Source organism: Canis lupus, chromosome 26 (genome assembly GCF_048164855.1).
Source record: "Canis lupus baileyi chromosome 26, mCanLup2.hap1, whole genome shotgun sequence".
In the NCBI taxonomy this organism is placed as follows: Eukaryota; Metazoa; Chordata; class Mammalia; order Carnivora; family Canidae; genus Canis; species Canis lupus.
Window position 1 is genome coordinate 19,703,621 of NC_132863.1, and position 22,434 is coordinate 19,726,054.

The window sequence follows — 22,434 nt, forward strand, 5'->3', positions numbered from 1 at the left end:
GCTCAGTGGTTGAGCATCTGCCTTTGGCTCAGGGCGTGATCCCGGGATCCTGGGATCGAGTCCCACATCGGGCTCCTCATGGGGAGCCTACTTCTCTATCTGCCTATGTCTCCATCTCTCTTTCTTCTCTCAAGAATAAATAAAATCTTAAAAAAAAAAAAGTGACCCAGTGAGCAATTCAGATGTCCAGATCTCACCAGAGCCCACTGACTTGGCCAGTCCTGGCCCCATGAAGCTCTTTAACCATGGAAGCAGACTGCTCCCAGGCTGGAATTCCTGCCCCGCCCTGGCTCAAGCAAAACAACCTTTAAAACTGGCCAACAGCCCAGGATTTTAAACCGCTTCCTTGCCTGATCTGCTCCCCTTTATGAGCATCCAGGAAGAAAGTTACCGCTCTTGCTGGGGAGGAGGAGGGATTGGAACTCCTCTGCCCCATCTCCTGGATTTCCCAGGAGTAGATGGATGGGGTCCTGGCCTGAGTTGGAGGGACAAACCTCTGGCATTCCCTTTACCAGGCTCAGGCCCACTCCCCTCAGGGTATATGTCGCACCAGGACCCTCTCTGGAGAAAGTTGTGTTCCCTGGGTTGACCAAGGCCCCCTCCCTGCCTCCTTCTCTTCCCTTGCAAAATGAGCTATATACCTACCTGGTAAGCTTAGGAGACAATAGGTAAATGGAACAGTCTAAATGCCTTGTGACCACAGTTATGACTCTGATGGTGTGATATGAAGGGAACAGATGTAGCCTTGAATGTCAGCACCTGGCACACAGCCTGGGCATTGTTAGACACTCAGCACCCATTGCTCTCTCCTCCCCATGTGGCCTGATCCTGACCCATGGAGTGGAAAGAGGACACTCAGAGTAGGAGCAAGGCAGCCTAACCCCACCCTGTTGGCTGGGACCAAGGAGTAGGAGAATCCTGGGCAGCTGAAATGCCTGCTCAACGTGTATCTGCTTGTCACTTGGGGGCAAGCATATGTCCTCTCTGGGCATCCCACAGCCTTCCTCCTCTGTATAACCAGGAAGGAGGGAGTGGGGCTTCCTGAGACCATCTAAGCCGAGTGGAGCTGGCAAATCTCAGTATGACAGTGCCCAGGGCTGGGGGCGGGGGGAAGGAGATTCAGTCTTTGGGCATAAGAATCTTGGGGGGGGTGGTGGTAAAGCTAGAGATAGGACAAGCATCATTTAGATTCAGCCTGGGAATCTGGAGCCCCTTGTTGCCCTAACAGGAAATGTCTTTCATTTTCCCATCTGCAAAATGAAGTGAATCATCATTGGCACTACCTAGTCAGAAGGTAGGTGGACTTTGACAGAAGTGGTAATGATGCCCAACATGTTGTTTGCACTCTATCAGGAAGTACCTCAGTTGTACATGTGCGAAGGAGGCCCTACCACCAGACTCACATTTGGGGGCAGAGGTCACCTGCAGTGGTATTCTGAGGAAATCTCCTGAGGTACTAGGTTTGGGCTTGGGACCGGTTCTCCTGGATCAGCCCTCTCTTGATCTTGAACTTGGCATCTCCTAGGTGGTGGAACCTCTCTGCTGGGTGCTGGGGATACAGAGAGGAAAGTCATTTCTCTGACAGGGTAGGAAGGCTCCTGGGAGGAGGGGACATTTGAAATTGAGTCTCAAAGGAGGAATAACAGATGGGGGAGAACATTCCTGATGACGCAACAGATGCAAATGAAGGCAATGCAAAGAGCAAGGTATGGGTATTTGAGTCAAGAGATGAGGAATGGAGCTGGGGAGGGCCCAGGTCCTAAAGGGCCCTGCCAGGAGTCTTCTAAGTTTATCCTGGGGCCAGTGGAGAGTCACTGACAATTCTTGAGCAGTGACAGGGTCATTTTGGCCCCCTTCATACAGTTTAGGAAGGGGGAGTTCAGAGGTGCTGGAGTAGCCACATGATGGATAGGAGAGGCTGCGTTGGGGGCAAGAACATGAGGCCACCTCCACAGGCATCTTCTGGCCTTCAACCCACCCTCATGGTCTGCCAAGTTCTGGCCAAAGGCCCACAGGACATGATGCCAGTTATGTAGCTTGCTCAGTGCTTTATTGAACCAAGGTGCAAACAGATGAATCAACCAACAAGGCCTTGAAGCACAGCCCTCCACACATCCTGAGATTTGGAATCCAGATGTGGCTCCATCCTTGGTTTCATTGCTTCCATGACATTTTGTCTTGAATATTTCCAAACCTTAAAATATGAAGATTTTGTCCACACAAACAGACATGTATATTCTTGCCGCAGGCTGTCATGCTCACTGAAATGCTTCCATTCAGCAGTTTGTGTGTGTGAGACATTGGGCATTCGTGGCCATCCATCCATCCATCCATCATCCATTCATCCATCTGTCCCTCCACAACAAGACAGCAGCGAATTCTGACAAGTCAGGCCCTGGGGTTCACAGCAGTGGGGGCTGGGCTGCCGGGGGCTGAGGATGTAGGCCTTAGCCCTCCCCCAAAGGCCCCTGAGGAGGACATCCCTTTCTGAGGCAACGGAAGCCATGGTCAAGTGGCTAATGAATGTTTGGAGTCTCTAACCCCAAGTGGATAGAGGAACCTAAATATCAGCCTATGTATACCCTGAGATGGGCAACAGATCAGACAAATCAAACATGTAGGTAACACTGAAACAGGAAAGAGTAAGAGCTTCTGTTTGTGCTAGAGGTGTTCATGTGGAAGGACAGGAGAGAGAGAGGAAGAGAAAGGGAACATGGCAGACACAACAGGAGTGCCAACTCCCGGGCCAGGGAGGAGGTCTGCTTTGGCCCATCCCTGCGGGGCTGTGGCATTTCTCCAGCCACATACAAACAAAGCCCCTAGGAAAGAGGGGGCTTTTCTGGACACAAGAAGACAAAGGGCTAACTCAAGGAAGGGGGAAAAAAAAAAAAAGAGCAAAAAGTTTCCACTGGACACAAAATACTTCCTTTGAGCTAGACTTAATCCAATTTCACAAAGTCAACAGACTGGGCTCTTCCAGGGGCAGGGCTGTCCTGGGCTGGGCTGGGCTGAGGTGAGGTGAGGTGGGACAGGGTGGGGTGGGGTGAGGGTGGCATGAAGATATGGAATATGATTAAAGTGAGACATGGGCTGGGGGCAGACAGGACACCCTCGCTGTCCTGCCCCTGGATGGCACCTGGGGCCTCCAGCAGACCCTCGGGCTCCTGGGTGGCTGGCACACAGGCAGTGAGGCAAAGAAGATAGGCAGGACTGGCACTGGCCCTTCACTGGTCCTGCAGGCGGCTACAGAGCTCCCGCCGGCTCCGCTCCCCTGCCCAGCTGCGAGTCTTGAGGCGGAAGGTCTTCAGCTCATCCTTGAAGGCTTCATGGTTCATAGGCCGGTAGTCCTGGGGCTCACAAAAAGTCTAAAGGAGGATGGGAGTGCCAGTCAATACAGCGGAATGGGAACTCTGGAAGGAAACCTCCCTTCTCCCTGGGCTACCTGCTAGCTGGGCCCTTTCCCGCAGCCCGGCCCTCCCATGAAGGCTTCAGCCACCCTGACCCATGGTACCGGGTACTGTGGGAAGAACTCCTTATAGCCGCCCTTAAGGATATACATCTCAGGGTAGTAGAGGCTGGGGTAGTCATTGGCGGTTCTGTCACGTTCCCTGATGAAACGGCACCTGGGACCAGCAGGGATGTGGGAGTCAGAACTGGGTGTGCGGCAGGATATACCTCAGGAGACCAGTTCATTGCACCCACAACTTTGTGGGCCTTGGGGAGCCACAGAAGGCTTGAATGCAGGAATGTCAGCCATAAGAATGTTTTAGATCATTTAGAACATTTTTGGGTCCAGAAGAAGTTGGGGAGATGAGGAGGTAGATCAAAGGAGTTGTTTCTAGAAGGCAATTCACAGTCTTTGTTAGATATAACAGACCTGGACAGATAAAGAAGAAGCATAAAGGAGAGAAGTGGATACAATTTGAGAGATCTGGACAAGACTTAGTGAGCATGAGAGGTGGGGAGCAGAAAGATCAGTCAAACCCTGGAAGGGCCAGCATCACTGAGGAGTGGGACTGGGTCCTTGGGTATTAAGAACACTGCTGGAGACCTAGAACCAGACTTTGGGTGGTGACAATGGATAAAGGTGGACATAAGGCCTGATGAGAAGGATGGGGAGAGGGAGGTGGGAAGAGTGTGCCATGCACAAGAAGGTAGGGTGAGTTCTGTTCCAAGGTGCCAGGAGACTAGGCCCAGGTCTAGGAGGGGCTGAAGCATAGCTTAGGCCTCTTGGGTATCAGATGGCTCCAGCACCCAAAAGCCGGCAGGGAAGGTCAGGAGCAGATACTAGCTAGCTGACTCACATGCGGGGACCACGCTCAGATGAGAATTCACAGTGGAAAATGAGGATGATTCTCTTGTCCAGATTACAGGGTGTGATGGGGCTCTGTAGCAGGAAGGTCTCAGCGTCCCTTTCCAGGGGCAGGTTCACGGCAGTCTGCCAGAGGAGTTAGAGGTCAGACCACAGCCCTGGGGCTGAGTGGCAGGTCCCTCCTTTGCAATCCCCAACTTTCAAACAGGTGATTCCACTTCTTACTAGACAGGATCTTTCCCCTATGAGAGGGTGCAGCCGCCCTCCACTGATTCACCCTCCCCACAGAAGAAGGATAGAACAGATGGATCTTCAGGGCCTGTCCCCATCAGCCCACCTCACCTTGATGTGCCCGCCTTCATACTCGTAGGGGTACCTGCAGTCCACAATCACAAACCTCTCCACGATGTTGCTGAACTTGCCTGCCAGCAGGGCTGCCATCTGTGGGCCACAGAGGTGGGTCCTGGCAAGTCAGGCTGGCAGGAAGGGGCTGACCTCAACCCTACCACCAATTTGGCCTATGCAGCCCATCCCCCCAAGGAAGGTTAACAGGCAAACAGCCACCCTAATTGTGCCTGGAGAATGGCTCATCCCTGTGTACCGTTTCTGGTGAGATGTACTTGAGATCTTGGTGCTTTCCATCCACAGTCTGCAGAAGGAAGGCCTGAAGGGAAGGAGAGAGAGAGATTGAGAAAGGGAGATGGGGGATCCCTGGGTGGCGCAGCGGTTTGGCGCCTGCCTTTGGCCCAGGGTGCGATCCTGGAGACCCGGGATCGAATCCCATGTCGGGCTCCCGGTGCATGGAGCCTGCTTCTCCCTCTGCCTGTGTCTCTGCCTCTCTCTCTCTCTCTCTCTCTGTGACTATCACAAATAAATAAAAATTAAAAAAAAAAATTATAAAAAAAAAAAAAAAAGAAAGAAAGGGAGATGGGAGAAAGAGACAGAGAGGAGGAAAAAGGTGAAATTGGCAAGACTAGTAGCCCAGAGGGCCACACCTGCTTTGACCTTCAAATTCAGCTCTGGTTCCCATAGCAACCAAGAGGCACTTCTCAGTCTGATATCCAGGGAACAACCCCGTTCCCCCAGGGGAAATGAAGAAGGGAACATAAGAGATGAACTTCTTGCCCCACGAGACAAGGCCAGAGGAGGCTACAAGCTAGATGTGTTTCAACCTTGGAAACTGTTTCCATACTAACAGCTGATGCCCCAGACAGATTTGGGGTAGAATCAGGAAACTAAGGAGAGCCAGAGAGAGGAGTCTAGGTGAAAATAAAGGACAAAGCCTGGGACGTGGGTGGGGAGGGGGAGGTACCAAAGCAGCTGCTGAGCTCAGGGGTCACACAGGGGTCGAGCCTCCTGAGCGTCCCCCTCACTGCTAGTACCTTGGAGTAATCCCCAATCAGTTCTCGGTGGTCACTGTCCAGGATGGTTTCAATCTCATCATGACACAAGGACTTGGAGCGGAGCACACGGGCTTTCTGCAGGGTAGATGGTGGCCAGGGTCAGGGGTGAGGCTGCCCCTCAGTGCCCCCGTTTGGCTGGTACCTCTTTCCCTGCACCTGTCCTCTGTCACAGATCCAGCCAAGAAGAGCTTGCAGGGTAGACTTGGACAGTGGCTGCCCCACCCCACCCCAGGAGGGCACCCACAGGTTCTTCGGCCTCCCGTGGCTCCTCTGGAAGAGTCCCACTCCTCCTCCGCTTGTTCTGTATGGGCAGGTCCCGGTCATGGGGCCGCTCCAGCCTCTTGAGGATGGGTCGGATCACGCTGCAGGGCATGGATGGAGAACGGAAGAGCCGCTGGCACTTGCTGTACATGATGAGGTCCTGGCAGGAGTGGCAGGTCGGGGTCAGAGTGCCCAGCCCCTGCCCTCTACCAACCCCATCTGGAGGGTAGGGCCCCACTCCAAGTTCTGAGGGTGGTGGGCCCCCCAGAGACCCACCTGCTCTTCCTCCTTTTCTGAGGTCTTGACCAGTGGGGCGCTAATGAGGCTCTCCATGCCCGGGGGTACTGCATTATCATCCTGAGGCCAAATCAGCAAGTATAGGGTCACACCCTCAGGCAAAGGCAACACTTTAGGCCCCAAGTCCTCCAGCAAGGCCCTCCTTGGCTCTGCCAGCCCATCCACGCAGGGTGGTCCCCTAGGACCAGGAAACCCCCCACTTTGCTTGAGAAGCGCAGCCACGTGGAAGGGTCGGACCTGTCTCTGCCCTGCAGCACCCTCCCTCACTGCAGCACCAGCCACCTGCTGGTCTCTGGTAGGCCAGAGGTCACACTGTGACTCCATCAGCTCCGATTCCTCTTCTGAAATTGGAATGATGTCATAGTCTCACAGGCCTTGGGAGGTGGATGGCCTGGTGGGGCAAGACTGGTTACCTTTAAGTCACTCTCCAGGATGTCCACAAATCCATCATCTTCTTCGGAGGCCCCCCGGGGGGCAATCAAGGAGAAGTGGCATCGGGCCGGAGGACTCAGCTCCTCTACTTCCATCTTCCGCTCAGGGGTGAGACACTGTGCAGGGTGGTGGTGGGGGACAGACACAGGCTGCTCAGGGGTGGGGACTCAAGGCAGCCCCCACCCCCATCCTTCTGAGAAAAAGGCTCCCCACTGCCTAAGGGTTCAGAATCCCCCTCCCCCTCTCCTCAGGCTGCCTTTAAGGGCACCCACCCTACATGCAAGCCCGCCCTGCACGGTTCAGCTCTCCTGATGTACCATCAGGTCAGGGGCTGAGTTTGGTCTCTGGGCAAAGGCTTCTCTGCGGTCAGCCCACTCTGCTGAAGCATGGGCATGGCTGGGATGTGGGGGTTTCCATGGCATCTTGAAGACAAACCCATCCTGTGGGCAACATGGGTGGGTGTCATCAAATGCCAGAGAACCATCCCAGCACACCCCCTTCCTTCTCTCCCTGAAGTGCTCCCACACTCCAGCCTTCTGGAAGCGCACATTCTCTTTGTCCTCCCCAGAGCTCTGGGCAGCTCGGCCACACGCCTCACTCTTCCTCCAGCTGCCAGGTGCTTGGGAGTTGGTGATGTTCCGTAGCACAGGGCTGTGGCCCAGAAGCCTCACCTAGAGAGCCAGGTAGGGCAGCAGATACTGAAGGCTGCATTCCTCTGGCACCAGCCCTGGCCCTACCTTCTCCCGTCCACCTCCAAAACCCCATCTCCCACAGCCAGACCAGGGACACCAGACCCGTTCAAGTCTACCCTCTGGGGAGGTGACCCCGGATCCCTCCTGTTCCTCCTCAAGCCTGGCCAGTGCCTGAGCCTCCAGTGTCAGGCCTCAGAGGACACTCACCGGCAAGGACTGGAAGCGTCGAATGGCAAACTGCTTGCTGCAGGAGGAAACAGGACATGTCAGGGCTGGAGAGTAGGGGGCAGTGAAGGAGAACACACGGAATGCCCCTCCACCACAGAGTTCTGTGCATCCCTTTGGGAGGGAATGGAGGAGCACCCTCCCCATGCCTACTCCATCCAACAGTGGGCATGGGAAGAGCCTGTGGTAGGCAGACCACCAGAGCCTGCATTAGGAAGGCTGGGGTACTTACTTTCGGATGACCCGGCTGGCTGCTTGGATGGCCTGCTCAAACCTAGGAGAGAGAAAAGTCCCATGCAGCCCGCCTCCCACTACAGCCCAGTGCCCACCCCCAGCATCAGGCCCCAGGGTCCACAAGGCCTGGGGCCAGGGCTCAGGCCAGTAGAAAGCAGAGGGAAGAATGATGACTCTCCAGGGTCCAGGTACTGGGGAGGGGGAGAAGCAGCTTGGGATTTTGAAGGCTGCCCTGAATGGAAGAGGACCCAGAGAATGGAGCAACAGAGACAGCTGGGGCAGGTCACAGGGTGGCTAAGGCGCTACCAAGGCAACGGTCTCGCCAGCCTGCCCACAGGCCTTCCACCTGTATGCAAATCATCTCGGCGGGGCCATATGGCCGCCAGGAAAGGCATCCATCCATCCCGTGATGACAGACCGTGGCAGACAATGTGGGTATCTCCAGGGCCTGGATGCCAGCAGGACTGGGCTTTCCTCCCCTTGCATGGGGCTGTCCTGACCCCAGGACAGGGGCCTGGGTTAGTGTGCCATGCCAGACCCCCTAGCGACAAATGTTCAGGGTCACATCCTCTCCTCCCTCCTCTGGAATTCTGCAGGACCCAGCCTCTGTCCCACCCCCTTCTCCTGCCTTAGAAGAGGCCAGCAGGCAAAGAATTCCAACAGATGTTCCTTTTGAGGCTGGGGCACAAGCTTCTGTAGATAAGCCCCACCCCTTAGCTATGTTACCAGAGACCACCTGCCACGCAGGGCTTTTGTGTGTCTATGGGAGTGCAGGCGCGCCACACACACACACACACACACACACACACACACACACACACGCTTCTTTCTGAGAAACTGTAACTGTCAAAGCAGGTGTAGAAGTTGGGGTCCCGCTGAGGGCTCATGTCATGGAGACGACTCCCAGGGGTGGGGAGTGGTTGTGCCCAGACAACCTGGCATCAGGAATGATGAATTTTATTGGCTTGGTTTCCAATCTGCACCTGGGCCTCGTGAGTTAAGCAGGAACAGTTCTGTGTTGCCACCAAAACCCAACCTGCAGTTCCCCTGCCCACCCCCCCCCCACCCCCACCGAGTTCTCTCCCTGTTTCCTGTTTGTGAACAAACCCTGTGGCCCAGCCCAGTCTAATCAAAGGCAGTGGGAGGAAAGACAGCCACTACCCTAACCCCAAAGCCATAGTCCCTGAGCCCAGTTTGGGGATGCCCAGCTGTCCCCACTATTGCCTGGCAGCTGCTCTTCCTGCTGGGGCTCTAACAGCTGGATGGGAACAGCTGTGATCCGGGAGATACTACTCACGCCCCACAACCGAGGGGTAAGGATCTGTCCTGAGCAGAAGGCCCTCTCCATTCTCTCTCACAAAGGGCCTGGTCCAGGGGTTGGCCAGAAGGGTTAAGTGTCACTGAAGGCAGAGGTTGCTGAGAGGGCAGCCAAGGGCTGAACCAACCTGCAGCAACTGTTTTGTTTGGACTACAGTGAATTAAAAGTTTTGAACTGGTTGGAGCATAACTTAAAATAGTGATATTTCACAGAAAAAAACAAACAAAACATGTGTAAAGGCAAAAGAAAAACAGGACACACACCAGGCCTATATCCCATAGGCCAAGAGCTGGCTGAAGTATCCACTGCTCCCAGTAGCGACTGTCCCCACTACCTGGCCCTGAGCCCACACTCAGCTGCTCCTTTGGGACCAGGCCCTTCTCTGAGACAGGAAGCAGAATCTCAGGACTTGAGATCAACGAGTCCCCCCCACCCCCCAACACCACACAGATTAGAAGGGTCTGTCCACTCTCCCAGACATCCCCAGTGGGTTTATGCTGGAACCAAGATTCCCAAAGGCAGGGGCCAACTCCTTGGTAGTGGGGATCTCTTTTCTCTACTCACGTCTGCTCTGCCATCTGGGGATCCATGGGGCTGGGGGAATCCATACAGAGACCTGGGGGGACAGAGCACTTTGGTCTAAAAGTGGTGGCATCTTCTGCACATATTCCCCCACCATGTCCCAACTCTATTCAGAAAAGGGAGAAACCAGTTTCTATTTTAGATCTTGACACACTTAAAAATAGTGAAACAGAAACCCACGTATGAACCTCAAGGGCTGACACACTGCCCCTGAAATCGTGCAAGGCTCCACTCCCTGTTTACTAGGGAAACTCCTCGGTATAGGTTTTAAACCAAAACTTTGCTAAGCATTTTACTTGAACTGGTTTAAAGCAATATGTTTTAGAAGAGATAACAGCTTTTTTAAAGGAAAAGGTTACAGCTGAAGGCAAGTGAACGCTATAAAATGACCAACTTTCAGCCCTGATGCCTCCCAGGTGGGGCTGTGGTTCAGGGACTTTGGCGCCTGGTTTTAAATAGGTAAGATCTCATCTCCCCCAGAGGGCCCCACCCTACTGCCCGCTCAGCCAGTCTGGGCTGGGTGTGGTGAGCCCCAACAGGGGTGAGCAGGTGGAGGCTCCTGCGCCCACCAGGTTGTAGGGGAAATGTTAGTCTGATCAGCAAGGAAGTGGAGAGACTCAGGCAGCCCCCCTAAGTCCCCTGGCACCCCTGAGCCTCACCTGCATCAGAAGATTCAGAAGACTCAGACGACAGGGAGGATTCAGATGCCCGCCTCCGGGACAGGGATAGGCTTGTGAGCAGGCTGCCCACCTGCCGCTTTGGGGTCTCACTGAGAAGGCAACAGGGACCCAGGGAAGGAGGAAGGTAAACTGGGGCTTGAGGGCTGGCTGGCCTATGTGCCCACCACCCACCTACCTCTGAAGGGCCCACCATTGCCCCAGGGAGGCAATGGCTCTGAGGGTCTTGCCCTCTTTTCAGGCCTTCTGCGGAGGCCCTAAGTAGCTTTTCTTTGTTAAGAAAGGTCCTCTTGGGTTCCTCAGGAGGTGAGCCCAGGGCAAGAGCAAGTAGGTAGGTTGAGGGCCATTCTGGGGGATGGCAGCAGAGTAGTCCCTTCCTGGAACCCCTCAGACCCCTACTCATCCACAAGCCTTTCTGGAGCAAGGGCAAGACTTAGCTCTCCACTGCTGCTGAGGGCAACCCAGCCTGGACACTGCAGGTTGCTCAGGAAGCAGGATCAGTGTTTAACCCTTAACCTCCAGAAAGAACTGGGGGTGGAGGGAGCAGGGGCACAGACAGGAGGACATAAGAGAACCAGGCTCCTCTGCCACCCTCAACTTCCCACTCCAGGCTCAGGATCCACTATCTGGGGCAAAATAGTGGTGGTTAGGGCAGAGATTAGAGAGACAGCATGGTGGAGGCACATGAGGGTGTGTGTGGGGGTGGTAGGTGGGACGGGTGTCTCCAGAGGCTCGCGCTGCCAGGAGCAAGCCACCTGGAGGGTGTGGGCAGCACAGACCCGGCCTCATCGCCCTAGTCCCAGATCCCTGAACCAGTCACTCCCCAGGACACCTCCCCACTCCGCTTCTCAGATTCGGCTCCCACGCGGGGGTCCACAGGAGGCCAGGGACCAACACCCCAGTGCCGGCCTCACCCCACACCCAGCGTCGGTGGGGCGCCCTACCTGCCGAGCCCCGCGAGGTTGTGCATGGTCTGGGTGAGGGTGGTGACCGGCGAGGAAGCGGCCGCGCGCTCCGGGGACCCCACGAGGCCGTGAGCTCCCGTCTGGAGGCCCAGGAGGTGGCGGGGACGCTCGGCTCCACGGCCCAGGCAGACCGGACTGAGAGCCGGAGCGGGCGCGGGCTCCGGCTGGGGCAGCTCCATCGCGGCGGGGCCCGCAGGAGGCAGGCGGGAGGGCCGGGCGCGGGGCGACGCGGGGCACAGCTGCCCGGGACGAGGTGGGGAGCAGGCCCGGGGGGGGGGGAGAGCCTCGGGGCCGGAGCGAGGGAGGAGGGAGGAGAGGGAAGCGGGGAGGGTGGGGCGGGGTGGAGGGACGCGGGGACCGACCGCCCGTCCGGGAAGCCTCTCGGCAGCAGCTGCCACCTCCACCTCCTTATATATTCGAAAAATAACAGCGGCCGCGCCGCCGGACGCCGCCAATGGGGGCGCGGGGTAGGGGAGGGCGGGGCCGAGGGCGGGGCCGGGGGTGGAAGGCGCGGAGGCTGACCAGCCCGGCCCAGCCCAGTTCCCGGCTTCGGGTGCGGCTAAGGAATTGGGGAACCTCTGAAGCCTCCACGCACCGTCCTGTCGCTCCCCCAGCCAGGACTCGAGGATCCTGGCTTCCCAAATTCTGCCTCTCGGGACGTGGTCTGGAGTTACCCTCGGTGCAGAAAGTCCCTGGGGAAGCCACACCTGCTGGGGTGGCCTCAGAGGGACCTCTCCCCCCACCCCCCGAGATTTAACACCACCTACAGTCTCACCGCCAGGCACCGTGAGAGGCTCCACTCCGCGGCTTCACCGTGCGGTCAGTGTTCGCCACTCCACTTTATCATCCACTCGGATGTTGAGGCGTGAAGAAGTTCATTAACTCGTTCAAGGTCACCCAAGGCAAGTGATAGAGCAAAAATTCACCCCCGGCGCTCCTGCAGCCTCCCGGCCCTAGCGGCTGGCAGCGCGCTGTGTCCGTGAAGCGTCAGTAGCCAGCGGGGCCTCCCCACACACCCGGCACTGGAGGTAGACCCGAGGTGGGGACCTACGTGTAACTCATGGGGCCCCGGGTTACAGATGACCCCAGGGGGTCTTGTTTTCTCCAGCAGTCTCAGTGGAGGCTCTAATGGCTGAGGTTTTGGCGAGGGGGGCCAAAGAAAGTGTTCCAACCTCAGAACCAAGTTATGGAAATAATCTCATGCCCACTGACGGTTTGGCTAATGTGATGTCGAGGGCATCACATTGTTTAATTGGTGTTTCTTTGATGACCAAGGAAACGGAATCTGTCACTAGTTTAAAATGAGCATCTTATAACTGATGACTTTTCAGCAATCCTGCTTTCCTGGAATGAGCCCTGGAAGGCTACAGTAAAAAGTGAATTAGCAGTAAGTGCTTCTGCATCTCATCTCCCCTGCAAGGAGATGGCCTCTGGCTGGGTGGAACACAGCTCAGGAAAGCAGGAACTGAGGCTTTGCTTCCCTTCTCTGCAGCCTCATCCCTCTGGTTCCACGGGCAGTGGGTGGGAGTGGCAGAAGGGAAGGCCTGGCCTGTGTGGGGCTGAGTGGGCTAGGGGACTTGTGGAAGAAGGGGATACAAAGACCCCAGTCCTATGTAAGAGGGGTAGGATGGTGCAGATCATGACTTTTCCTTCACCCAACATTTTTCTCAGCTTCTGTGATGTGTCAGGTGCTATGCTTCATGCTGGACAGGGCTGAGGTTTCAGGTCCATCCACCCTGGATCAAGGATCCAGTTCCCAGCCTCCAGCCACTACTCACAGCCCAGGATGCAACTGTCCTGAGAGGTCAGAGGGAGGAGGAGACACTCTGTGGGCCTCCCACCTCAAACACCAGAAATAATGCCAAGGGGTTGCATTTTCAAAATCAACCCAACAGGTATCCCCTTCCAACATACACACACACACGCACACACACACACACACACACACTTCTACAGGGTGTGGGGAGGGTGTGTGTGTGTGGCCAACAAAAAGTGAGGGAGTATTATACCCTTGAATCCTTTGAAATCCCACACTCAGAGGTCACCTCTGGGCCAGTGAGGAAAGGCCAAGACCACAGAAGGGTCATTTCAGAGCATCCTACACGTCGGCTCTTTGTGTCTTCCCCAATCACCAATTAGATCACAGATTATGTGCTCAATTAAAAAAAAAAAAGGTAGTCAATAAAAATAAGCTAAAATAAATATTTGCAATTCTATCATAGGAGGAATGACTCCTCCCATCCAACCAAGTCCTGAGTACAATGACAGTTCTTGGCTGCAGAAAGCTCCACGTCCCATGAAAAGAATACCCTGGCTCTGGATTGTACACATCAAGCTCTGGGCTTACTTAAGGAGGTCTAGTGTGACCCCAGTACCTTGGCAGAAAAGAAGAAAAAATTATCACGTTTGCAGAATCCTTCTGCTTCTCCAAGCCTGTTCCCACACAGCATCTTTTTTGCAGTATTCACTTTTCCAGTGCCTTTTCTCGTGGCTTCTAACACGATAAATGTTTTTTTTTTTTAATTGGCACATGGTACCAAAAATTCAAACAAGGGACAAAATTCAAATGGTACAAAACAGCAGTGAAAAGTCAGTCTCCCACCCTACTAAAAACTTTCAGCACGGGATCCCTGGGTGGCGCAGTGGTTTGGTGCCTGCCTTTGGCCCAGGGCACGATCCTGGAGACCCGGGATCGAATCCCACGTCGGGCTCCCAGTGTATGGAGCCTGCTTCTCCCTCTGCCTATGTCTCTGCCTCTCTCTCTCTCTCTGTGTGTGTGACTATCATAAATAAATAAAGAATTAAAAAAAAAAAAAAACTTTCAGCACCCCTGCCTAGAGGCAGCCACCAATATGAGTTTGTTGCATATTCTGGAGATAGTCTGTGACAGCTGTAGGCAATCGAAACATAATGGGGAGGCACAGATATGAGCCACATTCAGAACTTAAAATTTCCAAGTAGCCACACCAAAAAATATTAAAAGAAGGACGCTTGGGTGGCTCAGGGTTTGAGTGTCTGCCTTTGGCTAAGGTGGTGATCCCGGGATCCTGAGATCAAGTCCGGCATCGGGGAGCCCGCTTCTCCCTCTGCCTATGTCTCTGTGTCTCTCATGAATAAATAAATAAAATCTTTAAAAAAAAATAAAAATAAAGAATAAAAAATATAAAAAGAGCTGAAATTTTAATATTTTATTTAACCTAACATATTCAAAATATTATCATTTCAACACATTATCAATATAAGAGTTATTAATTAGATAGTTTAGGTACCTGGGGATCCCTGGGTGGCACAGCGGTTTGGCGCCTGCCTTTGGCCCAGGGCACAATCCTGGAGACCCGGGATCGAATCCCACGTCGGTCTCCCGGTGCATGGAGCCTGCTTCTCCCTCTGCCTGTGTCTCTGCCTCTCTCTCTCTGTGTGACTATCACAAATAAATAAAAAATTAAAAAAATTTAAAAGATAGTTTAGGTACCTTTTTTTTTGATACCAAGTCTCAAAGTCCAATGTGCATTTGACACTTACAGCACATCTCAGCTTAGACTTGCCACATTTCACATGCTCGATAGCCACATGGGACTCATGGCTACTGGAGTGCACAGTGCAGGTATGTATAAGCATATGTATGTCCATATTTTTACAAATATAGCAAACAGTATGTGAAACATTGTTTTACGCCTTGCTTTCTTCATTTTACTTGAAGATGGATCCATATTAATTAGTACCATAATGCCATATATTTAATTCCCTAATGCTGAACATTAGGTTATTAGCTTTCACACTGATGGAACAGGTACACACAGAATTAATTCATAAAAGGGAACTATTAGGGGGTGCCTGGGTAGCCCAGTTGGTTAAGCATATGACTCTTGATCTCAGCTCAGGTCTCGATCTTAGGGTTGTGAGTTCAAGACCCACACTGGGCTCTAGGCCCAGCGTGATGCCTACTTAAAAAGAAAAAGAAAAGGGAACTATTGGAAGGTATGGCTTTATTTATTGAAATCTCCTTTTCCCTTTCCTGAACTTCATTTCCTCAAGCTAACTGAGCTGATAAAGAACAGAGACCAAGTCATCTGCCTCTCCTTCCATCTCCTAGCACCTCATATAGGCCCAAGTCCAAGGTTGGCCTCTGACCCAATATAACACTTCTAGGGATTTCTCTTAAAGAGATGATAAAAGTACACACAGATATATGGTCATTGAACCACCATTAATAGCAATGAGATACAGAGAGCTAGCTGGGTGTATTTACAGGGGTGTAGCTAATGAAATGACTCCTCTATACTGCGTAATACCCGCAAATTTTAAAGAGAACAGGCATGGGGGCGAGTAGGGATGCTTGGCACTCGGCAGGGGCCCAATCAGTAATTGTTAATATTTGAATGATTACATATTGGGCTTTCAGAAAATAGTCTTTTGAAGAAAGGGTTCCTAGAGCAAAAGAAGTTTGAAACTCACTGATGGAAATAATTACTGACATGAAAAGATGTTCACAATATGGGCTACAAAATATCATGCCAAGTGTAGTCCCATTAAAAACAATATGCATGATAAAGTATCCCACAAGGATAGTCTCTGAGTAGTGGAATTAAATGTTTCTACCCTCAAAATTTTCAGTATTTTCAAATATTTTCAAAAGAACAGGTATAATTTTTAAGTTAATTAAAAGACTGTGATCTCAATCTGGCAGCTCCTCAAACAATTAAACATAGAGTTACCATATGACCCAGCAATTCCACTCCTAGGTATATACCCAAGAAAAATGAAAACATATGTCTGCACAAAAACTAGTAAACAAGTGTTTATAGCAGCATTACTCATAACTGTCAAAACACGGAAATAATCCAAATGTCCATCAAATGACAAATAGATAAAAATGTCATATATCAAGGCACCTGGGTGGCTTACCCAGTTAAGCATCTGCCTTCAGCTCAGGTCAGGATCCCAGAGTCCTGGGATTGAGCCCCATGTCAGGGTCTCTGCTTGCCTGCCACCCCCTCTCCCCCCTGCTTGTGTGCTCCCTGTCAAATAAATAAATAAAACATTTTTTAAGTGTCATGCATCTATACAATATAATATTATTCAGCTGTAAGAAAAGAATAAAGTACCAATTGAGGCTTAATCATGGATGAATGCTGAAAACATGATGCTAAGTGAAAAAAGCCAGTCATAAAAGACACATATTACTTATCACTTCATTCATATATACACATACACATATCACTTCATTCATATGAAGTGTCCAGAACAGGGAAACCTACAGATGGAAAGTAGATCAGTGGTTGCTTAGGGCTGGGGAAGGGGCAGGGAGTGGATAGGGAGATAGTAGCTAAAGGCTATGGGATTTCTTTCTAAGGTGATAAAAATGTTCTAAAATTGTGATGATAGTTCCATGTGTCAATTAATTGTATATGCTAAATGGGTGAATTGTATGATATGTGAAATATATCTCAATAAAGCTGTTAAAAATGAAAGCATGAATAGAATTATGGAGGACTGGGGGAGAGATAAGGTATTTCTCTTGGGACTTTTGGCTCTAGGAACTCTGGAGATGTCCTCAAATGGCTGGACAACCTTTTTCCTGTATCCACCTCCATCAGCAGGCCCACATTGTCTTCAATTTCTAGGCCCATTCTTGGTGCCATACAGAGGATACTGGTATGGCCATTTCCAGGACCAAAAAAAAAAAAAAAAAACAAAAAAAAAAGCCACACACATGTGCTGATTACACAGCCATTTCTAGACATCTCATCTACCCACTGCCTGTAGCCGGGCATAGGGTCCATTTCCACTCCCTCTAAACTGAGCAATCCCCATGCCAATCCACCTGGAACCCTGGGAGCTTTCCGGTCTCCTTTTCATTTTATTTTATTTTTAAGATTTTATTTATTTATTCATGATAGACAGAGAGAGAGAGAGAGAGAGAGAGAGGCAGAGACACAGGCAGAGAGAGAAGCAGGCTCCATGCCGGGAGCCCAGGATCACACCCCGGGCCAAAGGCGGCGCTAAACTGCTGAGCCACCCAGGGATCTCCTCCTTTTCATTTTAAAAGACCTGTTATACTCACTTATTGAAAAAAAAAAAAAAAGTGGGAAATTCAGCAAAGTAGGAAAAATAAGCCTACCCACACTGCATTCACCCAAGCACACATTGATTGTAAGCCAGGATGGGTGAAGAGGCAGGAGGGACATATGGATGAAATCACCAAAATGTTGACATGGTTTCCTGAAAATGTATAGCAGGGAGTCTCAGACAGGTAGCCCTACACTCACCTTTGCATACAGACCATCGCCTATTATGGACCAAGAACTGATTTGGCTCCTGTAGGGAAAAGTCTCCCACATTTTCTCCTAGATCTGGTGATTAGAAGAATATTTTTTATGTCTCAGGAGTGGGAAAGGCCTAACTAAGACACAAAACCCTGAAGCAATAAAGGAAAAATTTGACAGACCTGCCTACCTAAAGGTTTACAAACTTTCCATATCTAAGATTTCCCTAGGCTAAATTAAAGGACAGCTGGCAGACTGGAAGAACATATTTGCAACATACTTAACAAAGATTTTGTGTTCAGAGCCTATGAAGAGCTCCTAGAAGTCCCCAGAAAGGCAAATACAAGAGAAAAGAGAAAAATCAGCAAAGAGTATGAAAAAAAATCACAGGATTCAAATGGCCAAAACACATATGAAAAGAAAAATACACACGAACACAGCAGTGAGTAAACTTTCTTCACCCGGCCTACAGAAACACCACACTGGCTTGATGTTGCTCTTATCTCTTCAGCTGTTTTTCATGAATTTCTTGTTAGTCGTTTCTTGAACCCTTAACCTTGGAGAGCCCAGGGCACTGTCCCTGGTCCTCTTTTCTTCTTTGTACACGCCCCCTCACTTGAAGCCTTAATCAGCCCCAGGTCCTCAGCCCATGCCCCTGGGTCACAGGCTTCCTCTCTGACTACACCTCAGGCTACCCTAAGAGATTTTTTAAAACACTGCAATGCATTCATTGTTTTAAGAATATCTCATTTTTGGGATCCCTGGGTGGCGCAGCGGTTTGGCGCCTGCCTTTGGCCCAGGGCGCGATCCTGGAGACCCGGGATCGAATCCCACGTCGGGCTCCCGGTGCATGGAGCCTGCTTCTCCCTCTGCCTATGTCTCTGCCTCTCTCTCTCTGTGACTATCATAAATAAATAAAAATTAAAAAAAAAGAATATCTCATTTTTATGTGTTCAGTACAGGAGGAGGTTTCAGGGATTCATATACATATATTATTTCTGTAGGTGAAAATACAAACATTTATGTCTGTATGCACGGAAAAGCCCAGAAAGTGACACACAGAGAGAGATGTTACTGGGGTTTACCTATGGATTATGGGATTACTATCAAATAGATTAAAAATTGTAATGTTGCTTATAAAAATAACCTAAATGTATAACAATAGGCTGTACATAGATTGGTGTTCACCCATAATTGGAACAATATACAACCATTAAAAAGTATGTTGGCAATATTTTATCGACGTGGCAAAATTCTCATCATTCGATGCCAGGTAAAACAGCAGGAGATGCCAGATATACAGTCTATACATCTGATGACAGGTTTATGCAATAAGTTTTTAAAAAGAAAACTGCATGAGCCTAGAGAAAAGACTGGAAGGAAACGTATCAAAATGTTACCTGTGCGCATCTCTCCAGGTGTTGAGGTGAAAGGTGATTTTTAGTTTCCCGTATTTTTCAGTTTCCTCAAAAGGCGTGAACTATTTTTGCTGTGACAAAACAAACAAAAGCCCCCCACAAAACACAGTTGTTATTCGTTATGCGCAGCAGATCGCTGCCCGCTGGGTGCAGAGGCCTGTCCGATGCCCCTGCCCGCAGGTCGCCGGCCGCTCGAGCGCCGGCGGGTCCAGCAGGCCGCAGCGCCCCCCCGCGGTCGGCCCGGGGCAGCGTGGCGGGGGGGGTGGGCGCGGAGGGCGGGGAGGCGGCGCCGGGCGTCCCCGCGCTTCCCGCGAGATCCCGCTCCGCCCGCTCCGCCCCGCTCGCCGCGCTCCCCGCTCCCCGCGCCGCGGCACTTCCTGCCTTCCGCGCCCGCGCCGCCCGCCCTCGCCCGCGCCCGCCGCCTGCCGCCCGCCGCCCGGCGCCGCGCCCGCCGGCGCCCCCGAAGGTGTCCCCGGCCCGGCCGGGTCGCCGCCCCGCCCGCCGCCCCGCGAGCCGCTTTGTCTCGGGCGGGGCGCGCGGGAGAGGCCGCCAGGTGCCCCCCGCCGCGGGCCCGGGCCCCCCGCCCCGGGGTGGCGGCGGTGGCGCCGGGCCCCGGGGCGGGGGGCGCGCCGGGATGGGCCCCAAGCGGCGGCAGCTGACGTTCCGGGAGAAGTCGCGGATCATCCAGGAGGTGGAGGAGAACCCGGACCTGCGCAAGGGCGAGATCGCGCGGCGCTTCAACATCCCGCCGTCCACGCTGAGCACCATCCTGAAGAACAAGCGCGCCATCCTGGCGTCGGAGCGCAAGTACGGGGTGGCCTCCACCTGCCGCAAGACCAACAAGCTGTCCCCCTACGACAAGCTTGAGGGGCTGCTCATCGCCTGGTTTCAGCAGATCCGCGCCGCTGGCCTACCCGTCAAGGGCATCATCCTCAAGGAGAAGGCGTTGCGTATAGCCGAGGAGCTGGGCATGGACGACTTCACCGCCTCCAACGGTTGGCTGGACCGCTTCCGCCGGCGCCACGGGGTGGTGTCCTGCAGCGGTGTGGCCCGCGCTCGGTCGCGCAGTGCTGCCCCCCGGCCCCCGGCGGCCCCCGCCAGCCCGCCTGCGGTGCCTTCGGAGGGCGGTGGCGGAGGTTCGACGGGCTGGCGCGCTCGGGAGGAGCAGCCGCCGTCGGTGGCCGAGGGCTACGCCTCCCAGGACGTGTTCAGCGCCATCGAGACCAGCCTATGGTACGACTTCCTGCCCGACCAGGCTGCGGGGCTGTGCGGCAGCGACGGCCGGGCGCGCAGGGCCACCCAGCGCCTGAGTGTCCTGCTGTGCGCCAACGCAGACGGCAGCGAGAAGCTGCCCCCGCTGGTGGCCGGCAAGTCGGCCAAGCCCCGTGCAGGCCAAGCTGGCCTGCCCTGCGACTACACGGCCAACTCTAAGGGTGGTGTTACCACCCAGGCCCTGGCCAAGTACCTGAAGGCCCTGGACACTCGCATGGCTGCAGAGTCTCGCCGAGTCCTGCTGCTGGCTGGCCGCCTGGCTGCCCAGTCCCTGGATACCTCGGGCCTGCGGCACGTACAGCTGGCTTTCTTCCCTCCGGGCACCGTGCAGCCGCTGGAGCGGGGAGTGGTCCAACAGGTGAAGGGCCACTACCGCCAGGCTATGCTCCTCAAGGCCATGGCCGCACTAGAGGGCCAGGATCGCTCGGGCCTGCAGCTAGGTTTGATGGAGGCCCTGCACTTTGTGGCTGCTGCCTGGCAGGCAGTGGAGCCTTCGGACATAGCTGCCTGCTTCCGTGAGGCTGGCTTCGGGGGTGGCCCAAATGCCACCATCACCACTGCCCTCAAGAGTGAGGGGGAGGAAGAGGAGGAGGAGGAAGAGGAGGAAGAAGAAGAGGAGGAAGAGGAGGAGGAGGGTGAAGGGGAGGAGGAGGAGGAGGAAGAAGAAGGCGAGGAGGAGGAAGGGGGGGAAGGAGAGGAGTTGGGGGAGGAAGAGGAGGTGGAAGAGGAGGGTGATGTTGATGACAGTGATGAAGAGGAGGAGGAAGAGGAGGAAGAGAGCTCCTCTGAGGGGTTGGAGGCCGAGGACTGGGCCCAGGGGGTAGTGGAAGCCGGTGGCAGCTTTGGGGGCTACGGTGCCCAGGAGGAGGCCCAGTGCCCAACCCTCCATTTCCTGGAGGGTGAAGAGGACTCAGAGTCTGACAGTGAGGAAGAGGAGGAAGAGGAGGAGGATGAGGAGGATGAAGATGATGAAGATGAGGAGGAGGATGGTGATGAGGTGCCTGTTCCTAGCTTTGGGGAGGCCATGGCTTACTTTGCTATGGTCAAGAGGTACCTTACTTCCTTCCCCATCGACGACCGAGTGCAGAGCCACATCCTTCACTTGGAACACGATCTGGTCCACGTGACCAGAAAGAACCACGCCAGACAGGCGGGAGTTCGGGGTCTTGGACATCAGAGTTGAGCCACTGGGCCTAGCCATGCCCTACCCGGATGTGGCAGCACCAGCCCAGGGTGGAGAACTCTCTGGGCGACTGCTGCAGGTGGAGCCAGAGTGGGGAGCTCCAGATCCTTTAGTGATGTTCCCTGGGCCGGGTGACAGGCCCAGCCACCTCCATAGGGCCCAGGGCTGGCGTCAGCCTCACTGCCTGCTTATTGCCTCTTTCTCAGAGTCCTCTTTCCTCCCCATTTGCCCCTGGGCTTGGGGGATCAGGTGGGGAGGGTGGGGAGCTGTCCGGTGCTACCACACCGTGCCATCAGTGGACTAGGCCACAGGAGCAGCCAGGGATGGGCCCTGGCAGCTCCTGGCCGGAGAGTGCCTCTCCCCTCTGCCGTCCACGCCAGGTCTTTGGTAGGGGGGACCCCAAAGCCATTCTGGGAAGGGCTCCAGAGGAAGGTCCAGCCTAGGCCCCCACAAGGCTGGCAGCCCCCCACCCCTGCCCCTGGGCCGCCTTGAGAAGCACAGTCTAACTCACCACAGGCTCCTGAGCCTGCCTCTGCCTGCTTCCCCATCTTCCCAATCCCTTTCTCTGGTCCAGTCCAGGTTACTTTGGCCCTTGGTTTTCTTCCCAGATTGGAGGTTCCCAAGAGGCCCTCCAGGGGAGTGGTAATGGGCACTTCCCTTGTGGGTAGCTGCAGGGGCCATGCCTCTCCTCCCTCTCTGGCAGGGCCCTATCCTGGGCAGGGGGCCTGGGGCTGGGCCCATAGTCCAGCCATCCAGCCGCTCCTTTGCCAGTCTGAATTCAATAAATCCGTCCACCCCCCTTTTGTGGGGGTGAACGTTTTAACAGCCAAGGGTGCATCCTTCATGGTCTGGGCTTGCGTCTGTCTTGGGAACACGTCCTTTCCTGGTTCCCTCTGG

At 53.8% G+C, this 22,434-nt stretch overlaps 2 protein-coding genes and 1 long non-coding RNA gene across 4 annotated transcripts; 1 reads left to right on the forward strand and 2 right to left on the reverse strand.

The window, feature by feature from the left end:
- Positions 1 to 2,028: 2,028 nt before the first annotated feature.
- On the reverse strand, positions 2,029 to 11,735 carry CDC25B (cell division cycle 25B). Of its 2 annotated transcripts, XM_072800210.1 has the most exons (16): positions 11,378 to 11,728; positions 10,416 to 10,525; positions 9,739 to 9,790; positions 7,855 to 7,896; positions 7,605 to 7,641; positions 7,254 to 7,376; positions 7,023 to 7,145; positions 6,687 to 6,821; positions 6,253 to 6,333; positions 5,960 to 6,136; positions 5,695 to 5,790; positions 4,914 to 4,976; positions 4,655 to 4,753; positions 4,305 to 4,438; positions 3,512 to 3,623; positions 2,029 to 3,365 (listed from the first exon to the last, which is right to left on the reverse strand). In XM_072800210.1, exons 1-16 carry the CDS (start codon positions 11,575 to 11,577, stop codon positions 3,225 to 3,227), a joined length of 1,725 nt encoding a protein of 574 aa, XP_072656311.1. In that variant the 5' UTR covers positions 11,578 to 11,728; the 3' UTR covers positions 2,029 to 3,224. The 2 variants fall into 2 exon arrangements, with proteins under 2 accessions (XP_072656311.1, XP_072656310.1); XM_072800209.1 differs by having other exon boundaries at positions 7,023 to 7,376; positions 11,378 to 11,735.
- Positions 11,736 to 14,690: 2,955 nt separating this feature from the next.
- LOC140618166 (uncharacterized) lies at positions 14,691 to 19,198 on the reverse strand. Its single transcript, XR_012018365.1, has 3 exons — positions 19,065 to 19,198; positions 16,304 to 16,416; positions 14,691 to 14,819 (listed from the first exon to the last, which is right to left on the reverse strand). It is a non-coding gene; the product is annotated as an uncharacterized lncRNA (long non-coding RNA).
- Positions 19,199 to 19,671: 473 nt separating this feature from the next.
- CENPB (centromere protein B) lies at positions 19,672 to 22,367 on the forward strand. The gene has a single exon (XM_072800212.1). It carries the CDS (start codon positions 19,717 to 19,719, stop codon positions 21,535 to 21,537), a length of 1,821 nt encoding a protein of 606 aa, XP_072656313.1. The 5' UTR covers positions 19,672 to 19,716; the 3' UTR covers positions 21,538 to 22,367.
- Positions 22,368 to 22,434: the final 67 nt, after the last annotated feature.

Excerpts from the sequence above, each read along its gene's own strand:
- CDC25B (XM_072800209.1), bottom strand. The coding sequence starts at position 11,577 with ATGGAGCTGCCCCAGCCGGAGCCCGCGCCCGCTCCGGCTCTCAGTCCG. Across the intron at positions 6,822-7,022 it reads ACTCAGCCCCTGACCTGATG|TGTCTCACCCCTGAGCGGAA; the intron begins GTACATCAGGAG and ends CACCCTGCACAG. Across the intron at positions 4,439-4,654 it reads ATGAAGGCGGGCACATCAAG|ACTGCCGTGAACCTGCCCCT; the intron begins GTGAGGTGGGCT and ends CTCCTCTGGCAG.
- CENPB (XM_072800212.1), top strand. The coding sequence starts at position 19,717 with ATGGGCCCCAAGCGGCGGCAGCTGACGTTCCGGGAGAAGTCGCGGATC.